Consider the following 24,730-nt stretch of genomic DNA (forward strand, 5'->3'; position numbering starts at 1 on the left):
TAAAAAACACAGCGAGACTGACTTTTTCATGCAGGTTAGTATCATTAGCATGTCGGTGACGCGAACCGAGGATTTTACCCTCTACCAAAACGCTCTACGACTGCTACTGTTTTTTTTTTGTTACACAAGGCCTTTCGACGTCAAAGATGACATCGTCAAGTGTGAATCAACAATTTGAAACAATAATCAGCTGAATAAAACTTAATACAAGATTTGTTTCATTAAAAGTAAAAGAAAATAAATATTAATGTATGTATAAAAGTCTGGGTCAAAAAAGAATTTAGTTATATTTTAAAGGAAGGGTGAATTTTGAATCGGTCCAAAATCATTGTTTAATATTTTATCTTTATGTTTTATCTTAACGTATAATGTTCCATTAGCGTCGAGTTCGTGTTTATGGACTTGTTTCCATAAACAAGAAAAAACTGTTGATTCACACCTGACGATGTCATCTTTGATGTCGAAAGGCCTCGTGTGAGAAAAATAAAATTATTCGATAATTGTCAGTTTTCTTTTATTAAATAATACAAAATAGTGTTTTCCAATAAGAAGAGCTCCTCAATGACAGAATTATGCCGTTTGATTATTTTCTGAAACAAAGTCAAATCTAACTAATAACTCAGGTTTTTAGATTGAATACAGTAATTTAGATTTATATGTATACAGATTCACGCTAATTTTAACTTGTACCGTAAACGGGCTGTCAAAGCGCTGTATGTAGAGAATTTGTCCTGCAAGTTTTTACCCGTTGGTACTTCTGGGCATTTTAAGTTCGGGTTCATGTGTGGGTAATTTCGTAATAAATTTTGGCAACACTGCATCATATCCACATCCACATGGTAGCCGTTGTTGTATGGCTCTCTTTCTCTTATAACCTCACTCAAAGTCGCTCAGGCTCAGCTAAAAACCTAAAAGTAGTGAATTTTAAGAAGTTCCTAGTGTAGTGGCTAGTACTGTATGAGGTTTTAATATTTGTAGTTCTAGTTATATTCTGGTGTACAATGGGAAAGAGACGGTCGAAAAAGGTAAGAGAGTGGTGGATCTGTTTTCAACCAATAGTTTTACTATTAGTAGATTTAGGATAGTACAGTGGAGTCCCGCTAATCCGAACAGGTCCAGGAGGAATTATTAAATTTATAACGATAATGAACAGTTATAGGAACTAATTACTTAAAAAATGAAAATGGGTGCATCATTTCGTATATAAACAAAGAAAACTTTAATTAAATAGACATACAGTATTTTATTAAAACAAATTGTGTATGGTACAGTACATAAATAATGAAGTTAAATACAGTACCAAATTGAAACTTATAGGTTAAGTATGAGTTAAATTACTGTATTAAGAAGTGAAATCAAACAAAAATTGGACGTACAGTACTGATATTATTGAGTACAATATTAATTGTTAAAAGACATAAGTTCAGTTATTGCCTTCTGTCGCATTGAAGAGAGTTTATTGGATGACTCACATTGCTTAACAATAGAACTCTCACACTAAATAAGGTAAATGTGCTTAGTATTCGCAAAAACGTTTTATTTGTCAAGAAAATGCAACAGGGCATTTCCACAGAAACGTCAACCTCTACCAAAAAAAGTTTTTTTCATAAAATCCTATACAACTATATATTTTTTTAAAGCTCAAATACACCTTTATAAGAAACTGGTACTACATTTTCAAAATGAAGTTTGGCTGTTAAGTATGATAGCTTTAAACAAAAGTTTATTTCAATTTTTTTCAACAATTAGAAATACGGTCCTAAACAAACAATGAAATAAATATACTTATTATAGAGATTTTAAAATTGAAACACTTATAGTTCAAAACCTTATAAAGTAAGCTAACTTTTGGTATACTGACATAAAAAAAAATCCAAAAGTAAAAAAGAATTTGGATGTGTTGGAATATGGCTCACTTTTAATTTTACGTCCGACACCAAAAAAGTACGTTTAGTTTTCTGCTGAGTTACAAAATTTTTTTAAATACATGAAACTTTGGTTTTTAAACTAGCTTGTTATGTGCTTTAACAACATGCATTGAGAAAATAATTATCTTGCATACATAATTTTATAGACAGGTGTCGGACGTAAAATATTATTCCAACAATTGACTTACGTCCGACCCCTAATGCATTTGGTTCCCATAACAACCATTAACAACAGCTAGGTCATACAAATATTTTACACTTGCCTTTTTACTAAGGTTTCTAACTTCTTAAGGTTTGGTTATGTAATGTTTTACACTTAATTAAATTAATAAATTGTCGGTTATCTTTCTATACAATGACACATGAAAAAACTGTGAAAGGCTGAATGGGTATAATACCAATTAAAACCTTTAAATAAATTCCTCTTTGAAAAGGGAAGAAGAAGTAAAATGTTAGGTAGTTGTTTCTATTTCAGGTTATGTTACTTTATTTACTACACAGTAAATGAGTTCATTGTTAGAGAAGAAACTCACAACTCATCTCCAACCTGATTCCTTTCTACTTAATATCCAAATACAAAGGTAAGTCTAAATGCATATTCTTAATTCATTCTGTTAGTGTTTTTATTGTGCAAAATATCAAACTGAGTAAATATTTAAATAATAATATAGATCTATATTAGAGTTTGACTTTTTCTAACCTCAAAGTAAAATTGTACCTTATGTCCACAAGTATATTAACAAAATTTTAGTATTTAGTTTAAAGAGGCAAACTTAAACCTTTTACTTAAATGCTTCGTGGATTTTTGCAGATGCCGTTAACAAATAAAGAAAAGATGGCCCACAGAAGAGAAAGACAGAAGGCTGACCCAGTAAAATATGCAGCTGCTTTGGAAAAAGATAGGTTGAGAAAAAAAGTGAATAGACAAATATTCAAAGAATCAGCAACCGAAAAGGAAATGAAAGATTTCAAATGCAGAGAAGTACAGCGTGTTATGGGTTACTACTCTAAAAAAAAATCTTTACCACATCAAGGTGGTCAGGACCCTGTGACTCCTGAGAAAGGTCAAGGCTCACCATTCAGCACTAGGCAGTCTTTAGGTAAAGCTGTTAAAAGAGCATCCAGAAGTCTTCCTAATTCACCACCAATTTGCTACAATAGCAAGTGAAAGAAACCCAAATATAATGGTAGCCTTCATTTCCAAAGAAGATGTACACAATTCATTCACTGAAGTTGAAGAGATGTGGTATTCAGCAGTCCCAGTGCCAGATACTCATTCTGTGCACTACTGTGCAACTGTCACTGACCAGCGTTACATCATAGTTGGGGAGACTAGTACAGACCTTTCTATGAGAAAAGTAAGGATTTTAAAAGGACAAGCTTTTGATTCAGACAGCAGTGACGAAGATGAAATGGTGGAAGGAGAGCCAGTTCCTACTCTGCAAATAAATGATACTAAGCCTTTTGACTGGGTTGTAGTAAAGTACGAAGATGTGTTCTACCCAGGTGAGGTCAAACAAGTGAAGCTTGAAGAAAATGAAGTGGAAGTACAAGTAATGCATGTTTCAAAGACTGGCAAGTACTACTACTGGCCCAAAGATGAAGATTGCATTTCTTACCTATTAAAAGATGTCATAAAGAAAATTGGATCTCCGATTCCTTGCGAGGGAACTAGGGAGCAATATAAATTCAATGATAGTATTAATGTATATTAATTTTTTTGTCTTAACATCTTAAAAATGTCTATCACATGTTAAGTTAGCTAATAAAAATCGCATTAGTAGTTTAATCTTGTGTATTTTATTCTCTAGCATCTCAAATCCTTCTTTTTAAGTCAGACATTTTACGTCCGACGCCAAAAATTTTACGTCCGACACCAAACTTATTATTTTATTAATGAAAAAACCAGATCATCAATCCAATTAAAATGTTCATGTTTTTATAGCATATCTATTAGTGCACCACCACAATTTTTATTGCATGTCTAAGTGAAAAGAATGCATAGAGTTTTTAACATATCTTAAATGAAGTCACCACTAACATTCTCAGCAGTTTACGTCCGACACCAGTGATATTTGAAGGGTTGAGTGGAAGAAGGGGGTAAGTAACATTTTTTTCGAAATTGAGTTAGATGTATGGATGAAGGGAGTAAGTGATCCTGTATTTGGTACACTGGGTCCCATTGTCCTAACTGCAGTAACAGCTGAGATATTATTTTGAATTTAGGGGTAAGTGCAGAAACTGAACTCAAAGTTTGTGGATGAAGGAGGTAAGTGCTTCACTTGCCCCCTTTTTCCACTTAAAATTGCACTTACCCCCTTCATCCACTTACTCTTTGCACACTTGCCCCTTTTTTCCATTACTCTATGCGCACTTACCCCTTTTATCCAGTACTCTATATGTACTTGCCTCCTTTATCCACTAAGAACAGATAGATAATTATTGTTGGTTTGTCATCATATGTGGTTGAGGTTAGATGTGAAAGTAAACACCAATTTTTGTAAAGCAGTGAAGTATTTTAGCTGAAATGTCATGCTGAAATGTCAGGAGTACATATTATTACTAAAGAGACAGAAAAAACTGACTTTTGCAATTGGAAAGAAGATGTTGCGAATCGGGGCAGTAATGAAGTGGCAAGCTCCTTGCTCACCTTATTCGAACTAGATACAAGCTTAATATATTGTGACCACTTAATTATATGGTCGGATTCTTGCACAGGACAAAATAAAAACTTCTTACTGATCCTACTTTATCAGTACATGGTGGCCAAAAAAATGTTCAAAATAATCGATCATAAATTTCTGGAAGTTGGCCATAGCTATCTGGATTCAGACTGTGATTTTAGTCGCATCGAAAAAGAACTCGCACTGAAAATGTATATGTGTGCCAAATCAGTACCGAGAAATCATTTAGAGATTTTGAAGGATTTTCTGACAAGCTGGGCCTAAAACAAAGTAAAAAGGATCTTCTGGAAGAGAATGTCAGATTCCGTGACGGAATAAAGTGGATAAGGGTTGACGAATTCGGTTGTTATTTATACAAAGAGACCTATGATGAAAACACATCATTTAAAAAGGTGTCCCTGATAAAGCAGGAAAGAAAAGGCACAAAAGCTAATAATAAGGAGGGGAATGATCATCGAACATTGTCTGAAAATGTGTTTTTAAGATTGTTTACATTGAAAGTAAGGAAAAACGGTATGGGACTGTAACCAAAGAGAAACTCAACAATTTGAAAACACAACTTAAATATGTTAAAGGAGAATATAAGTGGTTTTATCAGAGAGTAATCGAAGAACAAGAAAACAGGTACTGGGAGAAAGAATCAGAAGAAAATGAGGAAGGGCAGATAAACAAAGAGTGACCAGTGAAAGAAACAGAGTAAAGAAAAGTGACAAAGAGTTTTACATTGAACCAATGAGAAAAACTGATTAATTAATAAAATAGACTAATATCTCTTAACCTATTTCAAGCCTTTAAAATAATAATAAGATTGTAATTTTTTATAAGTAGACTTTAGTTATTGTTTTTAAAATAGCTTACAAGAGAAGGCATAAATACTTAGATGTTGTATTTAACAACAGTATTTTTTACTATGTAAAGTTTATCGCTGAGGAAAGACGACTTAAAATACACTGTTCTCTTTTTAACTTCTTTCAAGCATTAAACAATAATAGTATTGTGCTTTTTTGAATGAGACTAGGTTTTAGTTATTTTAGTTACCGTTTTATACCAAAAGAAAGACTTAGATATTACCTTTTAATAAGAGTAGCCTATTAGTTACAGTTTAAAGTTTATCATTGAGATAAGGGTGTTCTCCATTTAAGTTCATTTAAGCTTTTAAATAGTAATGATATTGAGCCTTTTTTGTATTTTAAAACTAGATTTTAGTTACAGTTTTTATTACCAACACGAAAAGACTGATAAGTTACTCTTTTCATAAGAGTATTTACACTGTTTGTTGTTGTGCAACAATCTTATCTAAAGGTATTCCATAAGGTAACATTTCAAATAAAGTTCTGTATTTTACATAATATATCTTAGTATTATTTTACAGTACTTAACCCCTTCATCCATTCCCAAGTACCCCCTTTTTAAGTGGAAAAAGGGGGTAAGTGGTAGATAAGTTGAAAATTTAGTAGGAAGGAGTATTTGAATTTTTACCAGGAGTTGCCACAAAAAATATATGTATCTTTCCCTCCCAATGCCGTTTTCAGAGCTGAATTAAATAAAAAAAATACAAAAGTTATAACTTAAAAACTTTAGGTCCATTTTTCTCAAAAGTGGCAAAATGTGACTTGCCCCTTTCTTCCACTCAACCCTTCATTTATTTTATTATTACTTAGTGAGTAATATTTAAGAGCACTTTCATTTATCAAAATGTTCCTTATTGTTAGCTCTTTCAATTAAAGTAGTCAAAGTGTGAAATATTATCTGGCAACTGCAATAAATTAAGAAAGACAGTAAGAAAAACTGTATGAATTTTACGTCCGACACCGTGGAATTGCCCAACAGTCAGAAAACATGTTTTAATAAACAATGTTGATAATTCTATAACAAAATAGACCCATTCTCAAGTTTAAAACCGTATTTTTCTGTAATTCTGGCTAATCCGAACAATCACATAATCCGAATAGGGCTCGGTCCCAATTAGGTCGGATTAACGGGACTCTACTGTAGTATGTTATAGTATTACTGGACCAATGAGTTTTATCAATGATTTGATCTTACCATTACCAGCCCCTACTATTCATTTTGAAGTAGTTAAGAAAAATAACATTTGCTTTGGTCTCGTTTTTGAAATTTTATTTATACACTTTATGACCCCAAGTTCTGCAGGGTTTAATCATTTTCAGTGATAATAAATATGGGGTAGGGTACGATAAGCGGACCCGGTTTTTTATATCGGAAGAATGTAATCATTGATACCTAATATTCGCATCTCAAATCCTACACTATCAATCGATATAAAAGCATCTATAGTCCTCAATAACAATCACGTTTTAAATTAAAATATGAATTTAATATTTACAGTGATAAAACAAATTATTATAACCAAAATTAGAAAAACTGATGACGACCATAATTTGCTCCTCTCACAGTTCCAGTTGTTTCTTTCCCACAAATTTAGCATAATGGGCTTTTTTGGTCCAACATGTTGAAGCCACAAAAAACATGTTTTTATCATCTTTCAAAGCAATGTCGTGTAGTTTTCTAAAATTGACTGCCATTTTTAATAATAAAATATTACTTATGTAACATTGAAATATTACCTTACGTGTATAATTTGAAAGTGTTTACAGCTGTTCATACAGATTATTTAAGTTGGTAATTCTAAGCAATATATGGGTCAACCTCGATTTTTCTCATATTACAATATAATGTTCCAATAGTCAATTAGAAAAGGAAATGACTAGAATTTCTTGCCGGAAAGCAGTTATAGGGAGCAGGCAACCACCAGACGGTCATATATTGCTTAGAATTACCTATTAGTGATCAGGGCTTCAAATTTGGAACTACTCGAGTTCCAACCGACGGCAATTGCCAGACAGTCATAACATCCGAACGGCTGCACATCACGATAGCAACTGATCAGGACCGGCCGCCAGTGACTGATAACGCCGCGCGGACTGAAATTAATTCAGTATATACCCAGATCACGCATGATGCCTGCCCGCTGCGCAGCGCTTCGCGGTGCTTGCTCTTTTAGAAAAAAAATTAACTCGAGTAGTTCCAAATTTGAAGCCCTGATCACGTCAGTGTCCCTGATCACTAATAGGTAATTCTAAGCAATATATGACCGTCTGGTGGTTGCCTGCTCCCTATAACTGCTTTCCGGCAAGAAATTCTAGTCATTTCCTTTTCTAATTGACTATTGGAACATTATATTGTAATATGAGAAAAATCGAGGTTGACCCATATATTGCTTAGAATTACCTTTAAGTTAATTGTTCAAAATAATTAATCAGTATCGATTGATTATATCGATGATTATGATTAAGTAACATCGTTTGCCAATTTCGATATAAAAAACCGGGTCCGCTTATCGTACCCTACCCCTATGCTCTTCTAACAAAATAAAATGAACTATTAGTAATCTCTTGCTGCATGATTCCCTGGCCCTATTTATACAAATTGTTAGATTCTACCAGTGTGAAACTGCCCATAGATTCCATCGATAGAAAGAACTTATCCTCTGAGGATCTGACACGAATCCTAACCTGGTTCATGAACTGCTAACCTAGTTCCTTAACTACTACAAAGCTAGTTCCTGAACCAGTTCATTTAATAAAACTAAATTAATTTTATTATTTGAAGACAAAAAAAGAATAAATACAAAACAAAATGTATAGAATCTACTTAACTGGCATCCTAAAACTACAAATACTCGTTTTCATGAACAACGTCTACTCAATTTCACAGGTAAAATGCAGAAAAAACAAATCTATAAATGACTGTACCTCAAAAACGTATGAACAGAAAACTAATATAAAAATACCATTGCACATAATAATTAATAGTACTGTATGGTTAATTAGAAGAATTGAGTTAATGAGAAATGGTTAATTAAGTTCTGAGAGGATGATGATCAGGTAGGATAGTAGGAAGAAATAATTAGAGCGAAACTCTACTAATCTGACACCCACAGGAATGAGAATATCGTTGAAGTTTAATAAGGTATACAGTATTTCCAAATGCATTATTATTATAGGCAATTTAAAACTTTAGCTGTATGAAAATTTTATAACTTCAAGTTGAATACTGTAAACTAGTACACTAAGCTTTAAAATAAGAAAACAAAACAGGGAGTGTAACAATATGTAATAAACTTTCAGATATATTTTCTATTTTTCCTTCTTTGCTGTTCTTTGCTATAATGACTTCCTTATTACCCTCTGAAGTAATTCCCTTTATCCAGTCTCTGTAGAACTTTAAAGTTAATTTATTGCTTAATAAAAACATGATTCAATTTAATTTCACCCTCAGCATAATCAACATTCATTACAAATGGCTAAGTATTAATTAAGAGATTGAGCATTGCATATTGGACGTAAAATAGCATATAAAGGTCAATGGCATATAAACAAAGGCGCAATGATGGGTTTCTTTGTTAATAAATAATTAAAAATTTGTTACCTGAGGAGTGGTGGACCAGCAAATACATTTAAGATCTATAAGTTTATCAAACTGGAGCGACTGACTAGCTAAGGACGGACTATTATATAACTAAAAAATCGATATTGTTTTATTTATTTTAGTATCAACGTAACAAAATGAATGATTGTTGAGTTATCACAAAATGTTATAATTCTTTCATCATTCTTGTAAGTAAAAAAATACTTTTATTTTTATCCTCCTTTTGTTTTAATCATTCTTTTAAGGAATGACTATAATTTAAATTTCCATTACTTAAGGCCAATCCCTGTATCCCACTTTTAGAGCAGCCACCCTAACCCCTGCAAGATAAATTATTAGATTACTTGTCTTTATAATTTAAGTGACAACCTTTTATGAACTGTAATCATTTTATTGTAGAAAATGTGTGTTATTGTGTAAAATTGTTTTCAGGGTAAAACTGCTAAAAATAATCCTAACAGTGCAGAAACAGAACCAGAAGAGCTAACAAGAGCTCCTCACTCGTTTGTTATCCACAGAGGCTCTGTTGGGCGAACAATTGTTGATTTTACAAAAGATTTCAGAAAAGTAATGGAACCATTTACAGCTTCTTCACTGAAGGTACAGTAACCATTTCTTCACATATTAGGTTTATTAATATAAATGTATGTGGAGGTACATTCCCTTCGCCATCTGGCTAATAAAACAATTTTTATGATTGAATAAAGTAAAGTTTTTTGTATCAGTAAAAACAAGATTCTGATGTTTAGAAATCAGGTGGTTTTGATTAGTAGTCTACGTGTTGGCAAATGCAGTAAATTAAATGAAATGAAATATAAATTTATTTCCACAATCTTCATATAGGTACAGAGATTACAAATGGGTTTGCAAATAAATTTTTGTTAACAATGAAATTTTAAACATTGTAATTTCTAAATATATATTTGTTGGAAATTAGCCTACATGGGCAAGCAGCCTGTGCGTAGGCTAGAGACGCTATCCTTTACAGAAATTAATGTTAGTTTGTTTTGCCGGGTATGGTTCAGGCGCAAACAAAAGAGCAACAATAACAAAAATAATTTAAATTAAACAATCCGACAAAAAAAAATTTATATATAATTTATTAGAAGTAGTTATCACTTTGAAATGTAGATGAATGACAGGAGGTATTGGAGGGGGGAGGGGTGAGAGAAAGGACCAAGGTCAAGCCCGCCCATATTCTGATAAGATTAGGGCCTCAGCTCCCTCAAGGCCAATCTGTAGAAGGAAGAAATTAACGTTTTTCTTAAAAATTGAAATTGAAGTTGATTCGTATAATTTGAAGTGACTGAAGTTTTTGCAAATGTTTCTGAACAATACATGGGAAATATAAAAGGAATTTGTTATTGAAAATGATTTAACTAATCTTGTAACAGGTATACCGACATTAACTGCATGCATATTATAAGAATGTGATGTTTCTGGGAAAATTATGTTGTAATATTTATAAATATGAATTAAAAGATGTTTTATGTACAACTGTCGCAAGGAAAGGAGTGAAGATTCGTGAAAAAGAGTGTCAGTAGGATAACGCTTATTTTTCCTTAATCCTGCTTTTAAGATACATTTTTGTGTTATGTAAAGGGGCTCCAAAACTGATTTTAATGCGCCACCCCAAGCAATGTTACCAAATGTAAGAAGAGATTGAACATAAGCGCAATACGTTATTTTAATTTCCTTTTCATTTAAAACATCGCTTAAATTTCTGAAAGCGAAAATATATTTCCTTACTTTTGCTTGAACATAGGCTATATGATCAGACCATTTAAGGCGATGATCGAAAATTACACCTAAATATTTGTAACTTGTAAACACGTTCGATAATTTTACATCCACATGTTAAATTTGCAGAATTGCCACATTGATGAATTCTCAAACTATTTAAATTGTAATCTGAATTATTGTTCAAGGAAATAGGTAGAAATTTTGTCTTAGATATATTTAGCGAGAGAAAATATTGATCTAACCATTTTTTCAAAATCATTAAGTCGTTTGCAGCCTTTTCCTGTACTTCCATCCAATTGTTACCAGAAATAAAAATTAAGCTGTCATCCGCAAACTAAAAGAGTTTTCCATACAAATTTAGTTTAGAAATATTGTTTATATATATCAAAAACAAAATAGGTCCCAATGTACTACCTTGAATCACACCATAGTCCACATACTGAGGATCACTGTTCTCTCCGCAGATGGACACAACCTGTCGCCTCTCGCTCAAGTAGCTGTGGAACCACGCTAGCGCAATGCCGCGGACCCCTATCATTTCTAATTTTGTCAACAAAATAGTGCGATCTACAGAGTCGTATGCTTTTTTTTTTAATCCAAAAAAAACAAGCATGCACCTATTATTTTTTGAAATACTTTTGTTTAAATCTCTGTTGATATCAAATAATGCGTCATTGATACTTTTGTCTGGCCTAAATCCATACTGACACTCACTCAAAATGTTATGGTTTTGTAAAAATGAGACGAGTTGATCCTTAACTATTCGTTCTAAGACCTTAGAGAAAACGCTTAACAATGAGATGGGACGGAAGTTGTTTTTGTTTGTAAATTCATTAGATTTGAAAAGAGGAAAGATTTTTGCTAGCTTAAAATTATCGGGAAATACACCAGTTGAGATACTTAAGTTAATTAAATGTGTTAACTGTTGAGATATAACATGGATATTAGCCTTGAAAAGGTTAGCCAAGACCCCGTCCATCCCCGTTGCGGATCCACCCCTCAGGCCATTGACCTGGTGTATTACGTCATGTTCGGTCACAGTCTGTAGTGAGAATTCAGTGTTCAGCCAGTAATCAGAGTCGCGTACCACTGGATCCCCCCCTGAATCAATTTCGTCGGCCAGGGTTTTGCCAACAGCCGAAAAAAATCATTGAAATCATTGGCAACCTGTTTTAAAACCTCCTTGCTATAGGTGCACCTGGTAGAAATCTTTGAATAGGAAAGTTGTCTCTACATTTATTCCTCCCAATTAATTTGTTAATAATTCCCCAAAACAATTTAGCATTTTTTGTACAGTCATTTAATTTCAATCTATAGTAATCCCGCTTTGTAGATTTTATTGAGTTGCTTAAATCACGTCTTAACATATTATAATAAGTTCTAAGTTCACGATTAAAAGGTTGTTTTTTTAAGATTTTACTAATTTTATCCCTTTTACGAATCAAATTTACTAAGTCATTGGAAATCCATGGTTTAAGTTTTTTCTTCCGTGTTGTGGGATGTTTTATTTCTTTTTTAGCGATAGATAAAGATTCAGTAATCACGCCCGAAAAATTAGCCGAACATTCGTTGACATCATAACAATTCAGGACGGGATCCCAGTTTGAGGTGATAAGACACTCGGTAAACAGTTTTTTCGTCAGTATATGTAATCGGTACTAGTGGTGTGTCAGTGGCAGTCGCATGGACTGTGATCCTGAGGCCGGTGCTGTAGTGGTCAGTGACGGCGGTGTACAGCACGGCGGCCTGCACACTCTGCATGTCGTTATATCTCACAAACACGTGGTAAAGGCAGGTCGTGCTGTGCTCCGTCACCCGAGTCGCTTTGTCCACACATTGTACAAGTCCATGACCAATAAGGCAGTTAAAATATCTGTTAGTAATATCGTCAGGTGCCAAAAGGTTAATATTCATGTCTCCTAGTAAAATGCATTTTTTTATTACGTTCTACATTGTTATAATAGCTGTCGAGCGCATCTATAAAACTACCAACGTCACTGTCAAACGTTCTGTATAGTGCCAAAATGTTGTAGTGAGTATTTAGGTACGTGAAGTTAAGTGAAATGCTGTAAACGTCACCCAAAGTAGCTTGTGATGTAACTGCAGAAAGTCGCTTATTTACATAAACAATAACGCCGTCATTCTGGTTCCGTAATTTATCACTCAGTACAAGGTTAAACCCCTCAATGTTCACTCCCTCCTCCCCCTCCTTCAGCCAACACTCTGTTAGAACAATTACATCTACATTGCTTACTATCAAACTCAAATATACCTTTTACTCATCAAAGTTTTTAGAAAAACTTCTAATATTAGAATGGAAAAAGTTAATGTTACTACTGATAACCCTATTACTCTCCGTAAAACTGTAGAAATCTTTAAATTTAAGTGGGCTATCAATCTCTAAACATTCCTTTGGTAAATCATTATCACCACTGTCATCAATCATTATTATAATAAAAATAAAAATAATGAACAAATTATTTGGTCAAATTGCACTAGCTTAAAGTGGAAAAAAGTGGATCATTGATTGTTTGGTTTTGCAAAGATTTCAAATAGAACAATATGTACAATAAAACAAGAGGAATTCTTTTTTGTATTTGCTACATAATATTTGTTTCTAGCACAAATACTTTTTTGTAAATGCTTAAAGTAAAAAATTCATGCTATTATTCCTTCTTGACTTATTCAGATGCCAGTGGCATATTCCGACACTTCCACAATGTATTGTATTCTTGTAACATCATAGTTTTTATACGTAAAATTAGACCACAGAACCGCATGTGTAAGGTTTTGTCTGAAGACATTGACCAATTGTAATAAATACAGTTTACAAAATTCCTTTTAATGTGTTTTTTCTATAATTAATCGCTATAAAACCAAATATTAACACTAATTTTCTTTTACTGTTGCATATGTAAAAAAATAAATTCCTAATTATCTGTGACCAATTGTGTTCTCACTATATCCCTGGTTTATCTGAATTTTTCTTTCCAGATCATTTTGGGTGACAATTAATATAAGTGAGGTAATACTTTAATAGGCCTCTTGGAATAATTGTTACTTCTATTTACTGCTATAACTTATATTATTTAAGTTTTTACTATTAGATTCAACTTGATGAACCGCTGGATTTATATATCAACATATTAAATCGGCCTTAAAAGTCAAATCATTCCTCTACACTAACACAAAGGTTGATAGATAGGCAAGAAAAATCTCAAGAAGAGGTTTAAAAGTGAGTTCTTTAAATTTTTTGAATCTACAGTCTTAATTGATAAGTGCATCTTCTTTTTAATTTTATACACCATCTTTTTTGTACTGAATGGTTTGTGTAATCTTTACATTGTTTACTACAGGTGAGGAAGAAGAATGTGTTGAAAGACTTTTCAGCAGTAGCGGGTCTACTCCATGTATCCCACTTGGTGATGTTTACGAGCACTGAAACTGCAAGCTACGTTCGTTTCGGCCGGTTTCCTCGTGGTCCGACTCTTACATTTCGCATGTTGAAGTATTCTTTGTCTCGAGAAGTTTTGTCTCAACTGAGGAAGCAGTATGCTTTTGATAAAGCATTCAGAAATTTCCCTCTAGTTGTCCTGAATAATTTCTCTGGGGAAGGAGCTCACATGAAACTAATGGCAACCATGTTTCAGAACATGTTTCCGACAATCAACTTGACCAAGGTAAGGACAAATAAATATTTTAAATAACATAACATAAGAAATTACATTCAGTGTTTACTTAAAGATCCATTCAATATAACACTTTCACTGTACCCAGCAGGGATCACTTCTGGCTGGTTTACACCTTCCAGTTAAACCGGCCACTGGGCACAGCAAAAACCGAAGTGTCACTTAAATCTGGGCAACCTTATAGATGTCCAGGACTGGCACATCACTAACCGCAAATGTCGAGATCCTGGGGTTCATGGGCAATTCGATAGGTCTAGTCTGCTGTGGGAGATGACTGTTGGAGTTTGCTCCCTAACCTAAGAGGTTCTTGCTAGCCTCAACAAAGGTGTGCCACCCCCTGCTTACTTTTACTGGAGAGGCTGGTTCAGAGCTGGCCTCCCCTTCTTTCGGGGTGACATGACTGAGATGTAGTGCCCTAATTCTTCCTCATGGATCTCGATAGGAGGCGGCCCCTACTCCCTAACCTTACCCATCCTGAATATCCTGTCACTCCAGAAGCAGCGCAAAGGTTCTTACAGTGCTAAGTGCAATTTATAAGCTTCTTGTCCTAAGAGGGGGAAAAAACACACACTTTTACTGTCAATATCTTGTATTGTGAATGTCAGCAGTTTACACTAAAACTGGCAATGACCGGTTTCTGAACTTTTGCAAATATAACTGTCAGTTTTACAATTTATCTCTGATGACAGCCTTGTCACTTTTGGAACAAAGACAGGTGTCTTTTGTTAATAAGACACCTGACAGAGAAAAAGTTAATTAGACAACATTCAGATTTATATTTACGTATACGTGTAGAATATAAATATTTATAAAAAATTATGAATGTTGATTATCTAAGAAATAATTAAATTATAAGTATTGAAGTGGCAGTGATCAAATCCATTTGTAAAATGGTCTACAATCAATGATTTGGTTTCATTAGTTATCTATTAAATTGTAATTGTAAATTGGGTGTAAATTGTTCCAGGTGAACTTGGACTCAGTTCGCAGATGTGTTCTGTTTAACTACAACCGTGAGGACAAATCTATTGAGTTCCGACATTACGGGATAAGAGTGGCTCCTGTTGGTTTGTCTCGAGGCGTAAAGAAACTTGTTCAGAGTAAAGTGCCTAATCTTGGTCGCTACGAAGATGTCTCTGAATTTCTTCTGAGGTTAGAAAATTCAACTTAGCAGTTTATATTTTTGTTACTGGTATTGAGGAAATCTTTATTTTTGTGGCAATAACCTTTTGCAAAAAATTTAGACCTACATAATGTTAGTTGGGTCAGAATTTGGTTTCACTGTAAAAGGTATATGGAATTGTAAAACATAATTTTACTATCAGTGATTTTGAAACAAATGACTTCCCCTATTGTGAGAAGAAGAGGTTAGTACATCATTTTTTTACTTCTGTAGATGCTTTTAACAGTTTTCATGTACGTTGTAGTGAATCATCAAGTAACTGTGCGGAAACAAACTGATAATCATCATTGTTCTACTCGAGAAAGATGTATGTCATTTCCACAGTTTCATTAATGGGAGTAGAAGAATGTCAAGTAATACTTTTTTTAGCGAGATGAAATAGGAATAAGTAACTTACATAGATGAAGTTCAGTCAGTTTGATGTTCTGTGACCATACCAGAGTTAACTAACAAATTCTGACATTAACTAGTCTTAGCTGACATTATTGCTTAACCATTACAACTGGAATTTGTTCTAGTTTGGTTATTAATTCATATGATTTCATTTGGTATAAAAGATTTGGCTTCAATTCTATCTAGACGACAGAAGTGTAGACTACAGATTGTGAATCAGAACATTATTGAATTTCTTGGGAGGTATGTTATCGGAGTGTTGCCATACTGTATTGTAGTATTTTTCTGTGAGAAATCAAGAGACTTGGGGAAGAAACTTATCAATATTGTTGATTATGATTTGTATAAACTGATGTTTTTGTTGTAGCAGATGTTTGTGAATTTTATAAATGAATCACTGGATATCTGGTTATTCTAGGTTTGAAGCATGAATCGTTTAGTATAAACAAAGCATGAATGCAGTTTTTTAAGCTTATCAAAGATATTGGTACCCGTACATCTTCTTCTAGACCATAAATGTTATGCTGTATCGAACTTGATTTCAGACACTGTTGCTAAAATAATGTTACTTGGCTTCAATACTTCAATAATGACTATAGACTTCTTGCATATAATTCAAAGCTCTTGCTATAGCCAGCTGTTGTTATTCGGCATGCTAAGGAACTAAAATATTTATTTGAAACCTTTATTTGTATTGTATATGTATAAAGAAGTTATAATGAGGCATTCAAGATTCATATAAAACTTTTATATTAAACAATTCAGACACATTATTGTTTCTCTGCAACTGTAAAAAATCAAGGCTTTAATGTCAGGTGTTTGTGGATTCAGGGGAGACGTATCTGAGAGTGAGGCCGAGGATGATGGGGAGAGCCACGTAACTCTGCCGCAGAAGATATCGTCCCGGGGAAACGTACAGGATGGCCAGTCAGCCATCCGGCTCAGTGAACTAGGGCCTAGGATGACACTGCAGGTAATTGTATGGTGAAAACCTGTTATAGTTATAATTGTTATAACCTTATTCTTTTTTTTAATCTAATGTTTTAAAACAATGCTGCTGAAATTTTGTGAATAGTTTATAATGGGTACAGTATTGCTTTATTCATAAATGTATAATTTTATATATATATATATATATAATATATATATATATATATATATATATATATATATATATATATATATATATATATATTATATATATATATATATATATATATATATATATATATATATATAGTGTGAAATGTATCACACAATCTTGAGTCTTCTGTACAAAGGTAGACTAGTTTAATTAGCCCTACAACACTGGGCCCTTTTTATCCCAGCTATTAAGCGTAATTTGAATATTTACATGGGTTTTTCTGTAAAGTACAAGGAATACTAATATATAAAAGTAAAACTTACCAAACTTTCCATGTGTGTCCATTAGTCCAAAATGTTTTAAAACAAAATTTTATGTACAAATTGATCTTATATTTATAAATAAAAAAGTTTTGTTTGTTAGTGCTGCCAACATAATTTTCTGTGCAAATAAAATTATACTTTTACATATACCTATAATACTGCAGTTCTCGCTGAATATAACAATATATAATACAATATGTGTAATTTATTTTATGTAGTAGTAAAAATGCAGTAATGAATGTGTGGCCTAATGGATCAAGATAAGTAAGTGTATCACAGTCATGACGCTTGCCATTTGTAATATTAAGTTATGTGTTTAAAACTATCTGGATTTTTAGTACGTTTATTTTCTTCTTACTTGTAAGTTACTACAAATCAAAATTGTATGTTTCAACTAGCCTAAGAATTTTCTATAGACTGTATGACAGCTTTATGTTTGTTTTCTGTTTAGCGTCAAAGAGTTATTTACTGTTAATTTTCAAACATCAACAAAGTGTATTATAAGACGCAAAACCCTAACAAACAACACTTTTATTATGTGTTTAGAATTATTAATGGATAAAATACTCCTACTTATATTAAGAAGAATAAAGTAAGATTGTAAAGAAATATTATGTCAACAATTGTTAGCACATGTAGCAGGTCACATAAAATTTACATCTTTTGTTCTTATGCTTTCCATGTATTGTTAGACTTATATTGCAATATACATTTATATTTTACTACGAACACATATAAAAATATTAAAAGTGAAAATTATTAATGTTTTGTTAGTTATTCTAATATTGTCAAATTCTTTCTTTTTCAAAATTGCAATGTGAGAGGTTTAAAAAAGATTGTCTATTAATAATATAAGGCTTTTAATATAAGTTAAATTTAATCTAATATTTTATTTGATTTTCCAAAACAGCTGATCAAGGTGGAAGGAGGTCTCTGTGAAGGGGAGGTCATATACCATGACCTAATCACAAAAACTGATGAGGAAATTGCTCTCATTAACAAGAGAAGAGAGCAAAAGAGGTAAGTGTTTTGAAATTAGAGTTTAAGTTATTTAAGGCCCTTTTTGGTTGTTTACTTACCATCGTCACTGTGGTTCTATACTGTGTGAGACCAACTACTGTCACTGCAGTTCTATACTGTGTGAGACCAACTACTGTCACTGCGGTTCTATACTGTGTGAGACCAACTACTGTCACTGCGGTTCTATACTGTATGAGACCAACTACTGTCACTGCGGTTCTATACTGTATGAGACCAACTACTGTCACTGCGGTTCTATACTGTGTGAGACCAACTACTGTCACTGCGGTTCTATACTATGTGAGACCAACTACTGTCACTGCGGTTCTATACTGTGTGAGACCAACTACTGTCACTGCGGTTCTATACTGTGTGAGACCAACTACTGTCACTACGGTTCTATACTGAGTGAGACCAACTACTGTCACTGCGGTTCTATACTGTGTGAGACCAACTACTGTCACTGCGGTTCTATACTGTGTGAGACCAACTACTGTCACTGCGGTTCTATACTGTGTGAGACCAACTACTGTCACTGCGGTTCTATACTGTGTGAGACCAACTACTGTCACTGCGGTTCTATACTGTGTGAGACCAACTACTGTCACTGCGGTTCTATACTGTGTGAGACCAACTACTGTCACTGCAGTTCTATACTGTGTGAGACCAACTACTCTCGCTACTATTTTGCACAATCAACGTTTTAAACTGCAAGGATATAAGACAAAATAGTATCATACACTACATATATAAACAGAAGAGTTTTATTCATTGAATCCAATGTTGGCTACACTACTATGCCTTAGAGGTGTGCCAAGTAGCTCCGAGAGCGGAGAAGCCAAACTAGCTCCGGCTCCGTTTGCGGAGCTAGCTCTTTAAACAGCTCCAGCTCCGGCAACCGCTCCGGCACGATGTGCGGCATCTGTCCGCTCCCTTGTAGATTGGAGCTTATTGCTTGGTTATGATGTTATAAACAGCAAATACTACTGTAAACAAATATGCTAAGGTGCTGACAGTTTTAATTACTACTTACTTTTTTATAATACGTATTATGAAAATCTAATTTTTGGGTAAGAAGACTACACGTACATTTTATTTATATTTATTTTCACACTGTAGTAATAAAACATAAAAAAATAGTACGGTAACAGAAAATATAAAATAATATACAAATTATTTACACAAGTATTCATGATTTGCATTTAGATACACAATTTGGTGATTACTGTATCTACCTTTGATATGGCATCTTGAACCACTAGGTTAAGAGTATGTGCATAGCACGGCCAATGACTCCACATTAAAACATTTTTTATGGCTCCAACGACATTGGAGGCATTGTCTGTTACAACAACTAAGATTTTGTCTGAGATTTTATAGAAATTCGTTATTTTCTTGATTTCTTCGGCTAAATGGCTAGAAGTATGTGAGCCCTCCATTAAAATACAGTCTAAGAGAACTGATTTCAACACAAAATCATTGGTAATGAAATGCCCTGTAACAGCTATATACGATTCATTGATCGTAGATGTCCATGCATCTGTCGTTAAACAGATGTTTTCCACATTTTTCATTAACTCAGCTACTTGAAGCTTACATTTGTCGTACGTGGTGGGTATTAGGTTTTTTGAAACCACTTTCCTTGATGGAATTTCAAAAGAAGGGTTTAAAGCTGTAACGAATTCCCGAAAACCAGAGTCCTCCACAATAGAAAACGGTTGGAAATCTTTGTAAAATAGCTTTAGAAACGCAGCTTCTACCTTTTTCTTTTGGTTGTTATTCATTTTTTTTTGTATAAAACTCGATAGAGTGGTTTGTTTTAGCACTTCCCTTTGGCTTATCTAATTGATTAGAAGGCAACTCACCAGGTTTGAGGTTCATTTTCAGTTGCAAAGTTACTAAATGAAGCGGCTGAATCGGTAGGTCCAGTGTTGGTTGTAACATTCACATCACGATCACTTACACTTGTTGATTTTGAACTTATAACACTCAAAGTAATTCCGACATGTTTTCTCTCAATATGCCTCTTCAAATTGTACGTTGATGTACGGTAGCACATAACCAAGCCACAATGTTCACATCTACAGTTTTTAAGGTTAGCATCAATAACTGTAAAATGAGACCAAATTGAACTTGTCTTAGATTTCTGTACTTTTGATGCCATGTTAATTAACTGCACAAAAACCAATCAATACTAGTCATACTCGTAAACCGCACAAAAATATCACTTTTCACTGTATGTCTACGTTAGAACTCCTACTGAAACTGAAACTGGTTTGTTTTGGTTTGTCAACAAGTTGTAGGCCACAGCTGATAGCTCCACAGACGCTCCGAGAGAGTAATTATATGAATATATAAGGTTAGAGCTGGAGCTGTTTCGAGAGTCACGGAGCGCTGCTCCGCTCCGCTCCAGCAGCGGAGCGCTGATTTGAAACAGCTCCAGCTCCAAAGGCACACCTCTACTATGCCTCTGATTCCTCTTACCCGCACTATAAACCTCAACTGGAATTTTTTCCGTCCACAAGATAACAGATGAACTCACATATTTCGCACATGGAGGAAGATAGTATTGACATTTTTCTGAAAATGTATTGTCCCATTGACAGTTCACAATGTGCTGATCTCGTTGTGGAGAGGGAGGCTACATTTAAAGCTCTTGGGGAAACGGAGTGAGACCGGTTTGCTTGCAGAGGGAGTTTAATATTCCCCTTCTCCTGCTGTTCTCTGGCTCTCAGGTACATTCCTCTGTCCTGAAGGGTATCCAGAGAAGTGTTTATACCGAATCAGGGGAGGTCTAGCCTGGATGTGTCTACCCTCCTTTCTTCTGAAAACTATGGAGAAGACGGTTGCTAGGTTTTTTTGGGAGGGATCTCTCTTGGAGCGCCCTCTACATCCAAATCAGCATGCCTACATTCCAGGAGGATCGTGCGAGTCAGCCCTGCTTCTACTATGCAGGATTGAGAAGATGCTGGCAGTGAAGGAAGTAGCCATAGGTGTCTTTCTAGACATCGAAGGAGCTTTTGACAATACAGCACTCAGGTGATTATCAATGCGGTCTCAAGAGGTGGTATTGATGGTCAAACATGTGACTAGATAAGGTCTTACTTAGAGAAAAGGTGGTTACTACCACTTTTATGGGAGCAAGCATCAGTGCAAGGACTACGAGGGGTTGTCCCCAGGGTGGCATCCTTTCTCTTCTTCTGTGGAACCTAGTTGCGGACGACCTGCTCATATCTTTGAACATCAGTAGGATTACGATATGGGTTTGATTACGGGACATGGTCACCTGAGGAAGCATCTTCACAGAGTCGATATCCTTCGGGAGGATCCGCTCTGTAGAATGTGTGACGAGCAGGAGGAAACTGCTGAACACCTGCTCTTTAGCACTCTTTAGAGTGCCCTGCAATAGCAAGGGAGCTGTACGCCATCTTTGGTAGTCTGGACAAGTTTCCCCAGAAGGACCTGATCGGTTGTTTTCAGCGGTTTGTAGAACTGCTGAAACCAAAGACTGTGCTTCCCGGATGCGCAAAAGATCCTTGAGGCTGAAGTGTATGGCAATAGGCTGCCCCATAGAAGAAGAAGGCCCGGATAGTATGGTGATAATCAAACAACAGACTGATAAAATTGTCTGAGGAGTTTGTCAAAGCAAAATATTTGTATTCATTTTTTTGTAGTTTAATCTGTTTCTGCAGTTTGTTATAGTACTGAAAAGCAGTATAGTTTAATTTTATGCTTATCTAACCATCTAGTCATATCAGCTTTTTTCACGTTCGAATTAGAAGCATTATTTACTTGAACATTGATATAACGAAATTGTCAATGGATACAACTAAATTTTTTGGAAGGTTAGGAATACTTTTTTTGTAACGAAATTCCTCTGTTCAATTGCTTGTGACAGTCCCCTTCAGAAGCAAGCTTTGAAAGTTAGTTCTTTGAAGTTCTAGTCTTTTAAATTAGACATGGATTGTGAACAAACCCATGTCACCTCCTACGTAAACTATATTTGCTCTGTAACATTTATTTATATTAGTTTACATTACACCAACCTTTTCAAGTGACATTATTTGACAAAATATAAGACTTGTTCATAGATACGACTGGTGTGTTTTCGATATTTTATTGAATATAAAGAATATTCTTCCTTATCAGGATGTATTTGTGGATTATATATGTTTGTAAAATTGATTTTTCTTCAGAAAAGTTTTGTTATTGTAGTGGGTTATATCAAAGCTGTGACAAGTTGTAAAAATGGCAGTTTGGATTAGTGAAATCAACCACTTGATCATCTCTGTATCAAAATCACATTATGAAAATTACCAAGCATTACCTGTTTTGTGTGAAAACATGTTAATACTTGAAGACAATATAGTCCACTTCATGTGACAAAGTTGGTGAACACAATAGTTATTGTAAAAGGAAAGTCCATTAATGAGAACTTTTATTTTTTATCTCTTATTATCTCTGCGATAAAGCAAAGACTTTTATTTTTAGTTTTATGCAAATAAATGTGAACGTATTAAAATAAATTTTTGTTCTACCATTTTCTTTTTTTAATAATACTTGTACAAATTTTGAGTGTTTTTTTAAATGATTTACAGGAGACTGAAAGAGGAACGAAAGAGAATACAGGAGAAGAACAAACAAGAAAAGGAGAGGAAAAAAGAATTGTTGAAAAAGAAATCACTTGAAGGCATTGAAAAGAAAAAGAAGGAATATCATCCCAAGAAAGATGATGTTGAAGGTGTGAAACTAGCAGGAGAAACAAAAACGGGAGAGGCTGATGATGAAAATGATTCGGACTGGTACAGAAAGGAAGTTGGACAAGATCCAGATAAAGGTAAGCTAACTTGAATCTGTAATGTGAGTTATTAGAAGCACATGGGTAGTTTTCAACGTGTAGTTATGCATTGTTGATTTTAAACATTGGCTACCGACCGTCAATTGTAAACTCCAAATATAAACCAACAAGCTCCTTTACGAGCCACTGTTCCTTATCTCCACAGACTAATGGCTCAAATAAGTCATACTGAATCATACCTACAGACAAAGAATGGCTCATTTATAACATTCTAACTGCTGGTCATATCTCCTAAAAACACCAGGCTCTTTCTGTGGTTACAGCAAGTATATATATATATAAAACATTCTCACATTAATTTTGTTCTAAGTATTTTTTAGTAACAAAGAAAATAAATTTTGATAGAGTCTTAAAACAATGAAAAGAGTTACAAGGAAAACACTCAAACTAAAGTATTGTGAATCAGCTAAAGACAATTTTGTAAATGTTATAATACTAGTTTATGGACATGTATTTTTGACTACATATTAATTTTAAAAAATTAGATAATACATTTCAAATCTGTCTGATTTCATAAAGATAATACTAGATATAAAGATAAAATCTTTTCAAATGATTAGAGAATGCAATTTTATGAAAAAGCATCGAGAGGAACAATTTGTCCTGCAAACTGAAATATATTTTACATAGATTTTTAAAATCAAAAGATTGTTATTTTTTTTATATGCAAACTTCAAATGATTTTAAACAGAAAACTTGTAAACCTTATTTTATATTTGTGGTCTCTTATTTTGTTTCAGACCTGTTTTCAAATCATAAGTCTTCAGGCATGAAAAGGACGTACTCAGACAAACAATCTAGAGATAGATACAACAAGAAACTGAAGACTGACTTTAATCAAGATAGAGATAAGAGAAATAATACATCATTCAAGCCTTGTTTAAGTAAGAGATTTCAACAAAAAAGTCGCAGAAGCAAAAAAGTCATGGGAAGTAAAGTCCGTAAAGGACAAAGGCATCGATGAAATCACTTTATACATTGAAGATTATGTTGTAAATAAAGTTTTATATAAGTGTTTTTATTGTTTTATTATATTTCTTATTTTATTTTAGTTTAAGACGTATTCTCGTGTAACTGCTCTCCAGCTCCTTTAATAGTTAAAATTGACACACATGAATTAAAGCCAAGAGGACAATGATAAAGCCTTTGGCAGTAAGTGGTTTTAATTTAATCTTTGATGCTAAACTCATGAAGTTCTCCTGTACCAATGTTCTGTTCCAAATGTAACTGGATTATTGTAATCTGCTGCTCCTACCTAACATTCTTATATAATTTAAGCAATTGTAGAAAGTTAGTTGGAGCATACCAGCAATAGCATTGATCACAGTGCTGTAATAATAATTGAAGTGGAGGAGAACAAGTTAATTTAGTTA

The 24,730-nt window shown here is 33.8% G+C and overlaps 1 protein-coding gene across 1 annotated transcript; it reads left to right on the forward strand.

Annotated features, from left to right (window-relative positions):
- Window positions 1–838: 838 nt before the first annotated feature.
- LOC124361893 (protein Peter pan-like) lies at window positions 839–24,374 on the forward strand. The gene is made up of 8 exons (XM_046815948.1): window positions 839–1,025; window positions 9,497–9,664; window positions 14,164–14,487; window positions 15,464–15,648; window positions 16,904–17,045; window positions 18,390–18,499; window positions 23,098–23,336; window positions 24,098–24,374. The coding sequence occupies exons 1-8, from the start codon at window positions 1,002–1,004 to the stop codon at window positions 24,319–24,321; spliced, it is 1,416 nt and encodes a 471-aa protein (XP_046671904.1). The 5' UTR covers window positions 839–1,001; the 3' UTR covers window positions 24,322–24,374.
- Window positions 24,375–24,730: the final 356 nt, after the last annotated feature.

Source organism: Homalodisca vitripennis, chromosome 5 (assembly GCF_021130785.1).
Source record: "Homalodisca vitripennis isolate AUS2020 chromosome 5, UT_GWSS_2.1, whole genome shotgun sequence".
Lineage (NCBI taxonomy): Eukaryota > Metazoa > Arthropoda > Insecta > Hemiptera > Cicadellidae > Homalodisca > Homalodisca vitripennis.

Coding starts and splice junctions, on each gene's coding strand:
- LOC124361893 (XM_046815948.1), top strand. CDS start 1,002: ATGGGAAAGAGACGGTCGAAAAAG. Junction 15,649..16,903: donor GTCTCTGAATTTCTTCTGAG/GTTAGAAAATTC, acceptor TTGTGGATTCAG/GGGAGACGTATCTGAGAGTG. Junction 23,337..24,097: donor TGGACAAGATCCAGATAAAG/GTAAGCTAACTT, acceptor ATTTTGTTTCAG/ACCTGTTTTCAAATCATAAG.